The 10,093-nt window shown below is 36.9% G+C and overlaps 1 protein-coding gene across 3 annotated transcripts in view; it reads right to left on the reverse strand.

Annotated features, from left to right (window-relative positions):
* The window catches only part of Lama2 (laminin subunit alpha 2), a 601,578-nt gene that overhangs the window by 415,026 nt on the left and 176,459 nt on the right, over window positions 1-10,093 (reverse strand). For all 3 annotated transcript variants that reach the window (XM_021173596.2, XM_029482896.1, XM_029482895.1), the window contains exon 4: window positions 2,016-2,258. In XM_021173596.2, coding sequence (XP_021029255.1) covers window positions 2,016-2,258 — 243 coding nt within the window. The remainder of the gene's footprint in view (window positions 1-2,015; window positions 2,259-10,093) is intronic.

Genomic DNA, 10,093 nt, shown 5'->3' on the forward strand with positions numbered 1-10,093 from the left:
AATTACATTTTACAGTTTATACAAAAGTGAACCATTTTATAACTAAAAGCTAATACAAAAGACAAAGGTTCCTCATAGTCACTAGACATGGAATTAGGGTGGGCATTGTCTAAAAATTTTAGAATATCCTGAAATGTTATATAATACATGAGAGGAAAAGAAACATGGGCCAGTAGTGGGAGGTAGGGACTATGGATATATGTTTATGAAAATGTCATAGTGAAACTTATTTTGTATGTTAATTTAGAAAATCAAAATTATGTTGCATTTAAATACAAATATGCTTGGAAATCTTGAATAAAACAAATCAATCAAAACAATTCAATGCCTTCAAGATGAATTGATTTATTCAAGGCCCTATAAAGATCTGGCCTCTAATAAGAACATTTGGTTCTTTGGTTGTGTTTCAGACTAAGAGGTGTCAGAACCAGGCTTCTTTCTAGTAACAGATCTTTCTTTATTTCTAGAAAGTAGCATATTCCACAAAGGAAATATGATGAGAAATTCTAGGACATGTGTATACAAGAAGATATGATCCTTGGTTACTGGACTGGGGAGAGAATATCGGAAAGTGGGAACAGACTGTCTTCCACCAAGAAGTATTTCTGTTTTGAACTTGTGATTCTGAAAAAAATGATATGCATTCAATAGAAAGATATGTTCAATTTGGATCTTTTCTCAGGCTAGTGCTGTGTAGGATGCTTCCTCCCTGTGAAGCCAGTAGCCCTAGCTTCAGCGCTCTGTCAGCTCAGGTCCCAATGAGAACCAATGAGCACTCTGCAGCAGGCTGCATTGTTGGATGTGCAAGTGCACTGTGGGTTGGTTGTGGAAGACTGTACTTCCACATCTCATGTGTTTGAGTCACTCACCTGTGTCTCCGGCTGTCACACATCCACACTGTTTTAGTTTTGATGGAGTCTTCATCAAATTGCAGGAGCTACTCAACATTATGTTTTAAAATGGAATTAAATATATTTGCTCAAGCCAGACTGGTGGAATTATTCTGAGCACATGTAAGGTAGGTTACAGAAAACTATGATGTCTGGTAGGTAGGTCCACTAAGTTCATTCGACACTTAATAAAATTTTTATCTTTGATGGATCCTTGAAGTGCAATACATTGGTTGCTCATGCTCACATGTTCATTTGGTCAAAATCAAATACATGAACTATCTCTAGGGTTCCTAATTTATGGACTAAGGCCCAAAGAATTTAAGTACATGGACTAAGGACACACAACTAGCATCAAGTCTTAACTTGGATCACAGGCTAAAACTAAGGAATAAAAATTAGAATATTATCTCCAGGACCAAAACCAAAGCAGAACAAAACAAAAACAAACAAACAAACAAACAAAAACTAAAGAGCAACCAAACACTTCTGAATTATGTATGCATGCATATAATTAAGGAATTATGTATGCATGCATATAATTAAGGAATTATGTATGCATGCATATAATTAAAGAATTATGTATGCATGCATAAAATTAAGGACTTATGCACCTGTACCTGATCATCCAGGAAGCCTTCAGCAAAGAGATCATAGCATTCTGTCGCCCTCCATGGTGAAAGCAGAAATGCATACAAAACCTGACATGATTTCTTATATGGTTTATGTTTTTGCTTTGTTTGGGGTTTAGTGTTGTTGTTGCTTAGTTGGTTGTTTTCCTTTTTATTTACAAACCCTTTCTTTGTCTGTATCCTGAGATTGTGTGTGCATACTGTACAACTTTCATTAGGTCTCTGGCCTCTAGAAGCTGTCATTATTGGAAAGTCTCTTTGGCAGTGAAATTAGTCTATGGCTTCAAAGCTAAACCCATTTCCTCATCTCTGATCTTGGAGAGAGGAGACACATGAAGACGTTTAACATTCTAATCACCTAAGGTTTTCTTTTTTATCTAATAACACATTTAAATTGACTTCTGTTAAAACTGCACTGACATTAGTTGCTGACACATTCATGTCTTTATGACAGAGCTATTTTACAGTACTCAATGCACCTTTTTGATCTTACCTCTCCATTTTCTAAAGGGTGGATCTTGGAATAGAATGAAGTGCAGATGACCTCATCATCTTTGGCATAGGATGGTGGTCCAGTGCGGGGATAGATATTGTAGAGGGTCAGGCACTCCGTGTCTGTCACCGCATGATACTGCCATGGTTTGTACTCCACGTCATCCAGGGAACGTTCCAAAATCCAGTTTCCAGGCCGAGGGGAATTGGCTGCCTTCACAATTACGTAGGCAATCTGGAACACCTGATGATGGGTGACAGCAGCATCACTCTGAGTTCCAACATGCACTCTCTCAGTCATTACAAATAGAAAGATGGCTACTGTCTAAGACTTCATTTAGTAGTTTATTACTCAGTTATGTTCTGCAAAAATGATTTTAGTATTGCACATTCACGTTTTGCTGAGACAAGCTGTTTCATTTTGAGAACTGTGACCGAAAGCAATGAGATAAGAGTAGGCTTGAGTCCTCCAACAACTCAGTAGCACTGTTTCACCCAGTTATTAAAGGTCTCTATGGCATCAGCAAGCAAAACACTGAATACCAATTTTTCTACCTCATAGTTAAGAAAAAATGTGCTAAAACTAGAACACGCTTATTTAAACACACTTCATCCTCAAACATGGAGAACACATGTACAATACCTAAAAGAGCATAATACGTCAGAGGCACATTCCTGTGCTCAAATCATGGGTTCAGCATTAGTGCAAACCTAGGAAGATTATTTTTTCCTACCAGAATTAACATCAAGAATAAGTACCATGTTACTACTGACACTACAGTATGACACTATTGACACTACTGTATTAAATGGAATATTACACAAAAAATACCAGGAAAAAAAAGCACTTGACAAGAGATATCCAATAAATGTGGGATCCTCTGCATCCCCACATAGAAAATACAAAGTTTAAATTCCAATGTTATGTAGACAAGTGATTGAAACTATAACATATTAAATGGGCATTTCTGTGCTTTCTCTTTATAAGAAGCAAACCCATAAAGTCACGGAAGGAAGGAAGTGACATTATTGCTATAATTTGAGAGAGTAAACTCAGCAAACAGAGGGCAGTGAAAGCAGTGACCTACCTTCAAATCTGCATGCAATTTAGTGAAGAGAGGGAGAGAAAGAGAAAGAGAGAGAGATCTAATTATATGTTATGATGTAGATATGCTTGCAATGCAATCTGAAAGTCTAAAATAATAATGTCCAAATATTATAAAGTGACATTTTGTGTAGTATTTTAGGCAGAAATATAGATACAACTTAGGTTAAGAAAATGTAGCATCCCCCTAGAATGGAAATTATAGGCCATGAAAAGTAACAATAAAGCTATAAGATAATGTATAGATTGGTAAATCCTGTACCATATAGGGATCTTGACAGCTTAAAGGTCTGGATGATACAGTCACTAATGGAGATAATCCAAGTGATGATTCTACCAACACTGTGATTAAAAGCCCTACTGTGTCATAGGAACCCTGAAAGGAATATTCTAGAGAAACTGTCTTCACCATTAGAATTCAATGAATTAATGTGCAGTATATGCATAATACTTATGGATAATTTTGAAATATAAAAATTTTATACTTTATATAAGGGGCAATATGGGACACAGCTGTTTCTGGAAGATGTTTCCTTGAAAGTGAAGACATCATCTATTGTGAGATGAAAACAATCCCTTAAATGATTGACATTAGATCTAGGATTTACTGGTTATGCAAAGTTGTGGGAAAGCTGCCTGCTAAAATGCTGAATTCATTCTGCTGGTAAATCACAGTTGCTCAGCCATTTAAAGCTTTCTTTTTTTGAGGACATCAGACTAAACCCAGAAAGATCAGAAATAGCTAAAACATATCCTCTGTTCAGAAAGGGCTTGTGTCATTCTGTTCTAATGAGAACACATAAATGTATTCACGAGTCTCTCTCTCTCTCTCTCCCGCCCCCTCCCATGTGTGTGTGTGTGTGTGTGTGTGTGTGTGTGACTGTGTATGTGTGTATGAATGTGTGCATGCCCAACAATGATTCTGGAAACTTCCTTGACTATTCTCTTCCCAATTCATTAAAACAGAAGGTTTCACTGAACCCAGAGCTTGCCAATATGGCTAATCTGGAGGAATCACTTTGTACTGTATCTCCTTCAAAATTCTGGAATTATAAACAGACTACAATACCCACCCAGGTTGAACTGCAACATCAGAGATACACACATCTATGTATGGACATGTAAATATTTGAAAATATTTACATGTTTGAGACATGATATGCATGATCATGAGAAATGGAAGAGAGGTAGAACATTAGGACTGTTTCTTCATCCCTGTATCCTGTTATGTTACTAGTATTAACACATGCATCTTTCTTACCAACAAAGTTATTGTTATTACTATTTTATGGCACAACTTAGATGCAGAGTCTCTCACACACTAGGAGAACACACTATCATGTGGCTGAGTCTCTAGCCTTAGTTCCATTTGTTCTAACTTTGCCTGGCTTGCCTAGAACTTGTGATTTTTCTACCTCAACTTCAGTGTAGGGACTATACTTACACTGGCTTCATCCAGTGGATCATACCCCATTATCCATAGTATTTGCTGTTTCTGAAATTTTAGGCATTGTTCTCAAGGAATTATCTCCATTTAAGTAGATCCTAGTGAATAACCTGTCACATGGATTCCTTGTGAGGAAATTTGTTGAAGAATGTATCAACTGATCCCTCATGAGGAAGGTAAAGGGAAACTGGACTGCACCACTCAGTTATGAAGTAGTCTCCTTGTAGCTGTCTGTCTTCCCAAGGCAACCCTGGTAGACCTTAAAACAATATGAAAAGAGAGCACCTACACTGTGAGTACCCAGAGGACTGGGTTCTAGCTTTAAAAATGGTGTACTTTTTACTACAATATTTTGAGATAGTGTGTATTCAGCATTTATTATATGAATGATCAAAATCACTGTAGCATCTATGGTTCTTCTTTTAGTTTATCTGTGGCTATTTCTGTTTGCAAGGGCATACATGACTTGGTTGGAAGCAAGGCATCCATTTTTCTCCTGCTCAACTTATTCAACCTTGCTGGCCTAGGAGAAGTAAGTAAACCCTTTAACATTCCACATCGTAGTATTTCTTTTCCAAAGATGACCCAAGGAAGAGATCGTGAGATAATGACCCCAGCTTTCTGGCTACTTTTTAGAATAGAGTGCTGCAGGTATATTTGAGTTGGTATCTTTCCTTCTAGGAAAAAAATGTGCTGAGATTTTTTTTTTTTAAAGATATACAAAAATAAAAGATAACCAAACATGTTAGATAACACAGTTAGTCCATAAGAAAAATAAGGACACACTGGGGTTATAGATAAGGAAGTTTGTTTAGCAAGCAGCCCAGAAAGCAGATAGAGGGATAGGCCAACTTCTCTTGGGAATGTGATATAGATTTATGATTCCAGAGCATCTGTGTTGGCTCTGCAATAATAGATGAAAACTCTTTTTTAACAAAGTAACTCAGAGCTTCAGTCTACAATTCAATATAACAGCCAGCATTAAGTGCCATGAAAAAGCCGCCCCTGCATTTTACAATATCAAAAGAGCGCCATTTCAAAACAATAACCTTCTTTCATTTGTTTTCTATGGATCCTTCTATAGCCCATGCAGCATTAATTAAGTTTGTTGGCATGTATTATTATGAATAAACTTCTTAAAGTGTTGTAAATAGCATTATTGAAAACCACAATGAATGGATGCATTCTTTGAAGGCTTCAGAGAATGGATGTGAAATTTTTTAAGAGATTTTTCTAAGCACTACACATTTTCAATGCCTCAAACACAATAATTCTTTAATGTTGTCTATGCTATTTTTATTAACTGTCTCTTCTGTTTTACATATTTGGACTCCTTAAAATCAAGAGCATTAAGACCTTATTCATAATAAATATAGGCACAATCTGTTACAGTATAAAGCTGCAGTAAGGAGAGCAAACATCTCACTGCAAGACCTACTAATCCCACCAGGTTTCAATGACCATATACTAATATGATATGCAAATGATTTTTATTTGTTGATTGGCTATTTTGCTTGTTCTTGTTTTTGTTTCACTTGCTCTTTTGGTGGGAAGATATTTTTTAAAAACTTAGTGCCTGTAAAAATATTTAAAATCAATTTTAAAATGACAAATAACTTGAATTTTCCTGAGCAAAGGGAGCTTTCTAGCTTTTACTATGCTTACTGCTCCTTCACATATAAGCAATCCTGCAGTTACCTCAACTGTTGCAATGTTGAATTAGAAGTTTCATCTCCAATTATTGATCTAATTGAGATATTGAAAATGGAGTATTCATTTAGCATGAAATTGAAGAAAGGGGTTCTGCTAAAGGATCTTTCCAAGAAAGATATTTTTCCACGCCATGGCTAAAATAATGCAATATTGTATAACAATGCCTCATGTAAGCAACCTGGGAGCTTACAGTACTTCAGGTCCTGCTGCAGTGAGGGTTTTCTGAGCTCTCACAAACTATAATGTCTGGGTGGTATTTAGGACCAACTCTAATACAATTGTTGCTGAGTGTTCTAACATCGGTTTCTAGAACGTTTAAGGTTTTCCATTCTCCAGGTACCTTGATCTTCAGAAGGATGGTACCAAAATGCATTGTGTTTGAATATTTTGGAGATTTTGAGTGACACTGGTATACAATTAGAAGGTAAGGGCAAGGAATGTAAAGATGTCTTGACAGTTAATAGTGCCTATTGTGTAATCAGGGCCAGCATTCTCATTCTAGTCTCACAAAATAACCCAGGTATCAAGCAAATGCTGTATGAAGAGCTTTGACCCCCTCTTCTGGCTTCCATATACATGAACCCACACACTGCAACACATACACACACACACACATGCATACACTTATATTCATACACACACATACACATGTGTGCAGACAAACATACATACACATACACACACACACAAACACACACATTCACACATAGGCACACACATGTATAGGAACATGCATGAACACACACATACAGATGCCCAGTGCATTCATGCACACATGTACTTGTCCACACACACAAATGCACATACAAGAATGCACACAAACACACACACATGAGCACACATGTGCACACATGAACACACACAGAAGCAACTGTATAAGTATGTTATGTTTTTTTTTTTTCTAAAAAGAAACAGGATGAATATTATTCCTTACAAATGAAACAAAGCCTTCTTTTTAAACTCTTCTCAAGGGGCACACAAATTGTTGAAGGCCAGTGGCTCTAAGAAGCAGTGTCCTCAGGCAGGACTTGACCCAACTCCCTCTCTTTAGAGTTGTCTTCCCTTGTTGCTTATGAGGCTAGCAGTTGGCCATCTAATTTCTGTCCTATTTTGTATACTACCTCCTTCCCTGCACTGCTATTCAGAACTGTAGCCAGTAGTTGTTAGCTGTAATCCCCACAGTATTCTAAGATCTGCATTTGTCCATGCTATGAATTTTAACATTTTTCACAGCTGTGACATAATCTCACCAGTACAAAAACTATATTTTGAAAGTCCATTTGTATTCTTTGCTTTGAAATGGCCCATGATGCAAATTGTGTCATTTGTCCATCTTGTTTGAAAGTGATGAGAGTGATCTAATATCCAAATCAGAAAGGATTATCCAAAGTATGAATGTTCAAGCTTAGGGAAGAATTTGAGATGTTCACAGCAATATCTATTTTCTTTGCTCGAGTTGAGGGGCACAGTTCATGTGACTATTAGTTGTTTTCTTTCACAACCGTTAAAGAACAGCTAAGAAATAAAACAAAATTCCAATAACAGCAAAGAGAAGTGAATGAGGAGAACTTGGTCTTTTTCTGGAAGACTCATAAATATTGCTGAAGGAAAGCAGAGGTTACCGCTCAGTGAACTCAGTCTGGCTGTGGCTGTAGTGACAGTCCAGAGCCTTGTACACAAAGCACTGACAGAAGGTGGAGCATAGCGTGAGCTGAAGGGATGCAACTCCTTGCGTGTTTTTGTTCAAGGAAGATGTTCATAATAATTTTATCCCACCTATAGCACGTATAAAAAGGTTCTTATTTTATACATGTCTTCGTTATTTAAGAAAAATTATACCACATTTCTCTAAAAAGAGAGATTAATATGTATGTGCTGATAATGGCAATGCTAAATTATAATTTAAGTCAGACATCAAGTTCAAAAGGTTTTAAATGAGGCTTTAAACTTAAAAAAATTAACCTTAAAACATCCACAGTCATTACATTCTAGGTGAGTTGTATGTCTATTTATCCATTTATTTCAGCCAGGAAAGCCAGAATAATAGCAGAGGGTTTCAGAAATATATACTGGCCCATACTTTCAGTCTTTAAGCAGATTCATTTCAAATAATTCCACGTACTAAAATGATTTGTAACTGTCATTCAGTTATACTGAGCTAGGCCACTTTATCCTAGCCCACCCCCTCCTGCAAATACATTAGCATTGCTGAGTATGGATTGGTGGAAGTTGCAGGGAAGCAGATGAGCCAGTCTGCCCCTGGGTAAGATGCTCTGCCAGGCTACAAGAGGAACAGAGACACTTTGCTCCCAATTAGAACAGATTTCTGAAATGTTCACATTACACCCATGGAATTAATATGTTTGAAAATGAGTATTTCCAGCACCTAAGGTTTTCTTAAGAAACAATAATCTGACTGGATGACTAATAATAATCCTGTGAAGAGAAAATTTGCAATTATTTGTTGAAATTGGATTTTTTTTTTAATCAAGGGTTTAAAACAATGGCTAACTTTTCAACAGTCTGGAAGGACTTTCTGTGTCACATTCTACAAGAAGGAAAGTCTTTACCTCTGGCTCAAGACGTAAGTAACTTTTCCTTTTTCTCCATTAATATACAATCAACATACAATTGCATAGAATGATATGCAGTTCTATTGATTTCACTAGAAATACTAGATAGATATCTTCTAGAGAAGGACAAGCTTAAAATAAAGTCAACTTCTAAAACATTAAAACCAGAATAACCAAGAACACACCAAAATTGAAGTACCCCAGTAGAGGGATACACCTTGAGATGACAATTGGCTACATGGAATGCGTCACCACAGTACATGCTTGCTGCTTTTTATTGTGAAGGAGAATCTACTTTAATCAAGGGCTCTATGTTTACATGTGCTCATTGATGGCCAATGACATCCCCAAAATGGAGACACCCAGATATTCTTACAATATGTTAAAATCATCGCTTGCCAACAATAAAACTGTCATGCCAAAACAGGGAATTCAATTAGAGGAAGTTTAAGCTAGGGTTTTGGTCAGGACCTGCAGTGGTATGCAAAGATTACTACAGGAGACAGTTGGCAAATGTTAGGACCTCCATTAGACAAATAACTATAATCCTCAAATAGATAAAGGAACTTTAAGTAAGCTAAAAAAAATAGTTTATAGATCAAGAGGGAGTTCAAAGATTTAGCAAAATAAATGCAATATATGTTCTCATATGCATTGTGGTGAAACTAGTCAGCCATTCAAAACAAAACTAAAAAAAACAAACCAAAACAAAAAACCAGTAGGCAAGCACAATGAGTTTTACTCATCACAAAGATATGAAGATATGTGTTAATATTAACCAAATAGTAATCTGTAGGCAAGATCTTGGTTTTATTTACCAAGGGAAGCAATCACCTAGAAAGAGATGTATCAGACGTTGCTTCCAAATAACCTTAGGGCTCAGTCAGTGTATGGTGTGGTTTTGTTTAGAACCAACAAGGACTGGGGTGTTGACAAGGTGGCTTACCATATCAATATGCTTGCTGTGCAAGTCTGTGGGCATGAGTTCAAATCCCTAGCACCCTCATAAAAGCCTGGCATGTTCTCAAGAGGAAGTGATTCCCTGGCTAATCGACCTAGCTGACACGATAAGTTCCCTGAAAAAACCCTACCTCAAGGAAATATGGGAAGCAGGCGGAGGAAAACAACCACCAGGTCTCTTCTGTCTGTCCTCTACATACACACACTAAAACATACACACACACACACACACACACACAGAGAGAGAGAGAGAGAGAGAGAGAGAGAGAGAGAGAGAGAGA

Source organism: Mus caroli, chromosome 10 (genome assembly GCF_900094665.2).
Source record: "Mus caroli chromosome 10, CAROLI_EIJ_v1.1, whole genome shotgun sequence".
NCBI lineage: Eukaryota > Metazoa > Chordata > Mammalia > Rodentia > Muridae > Mus > Mus caroli.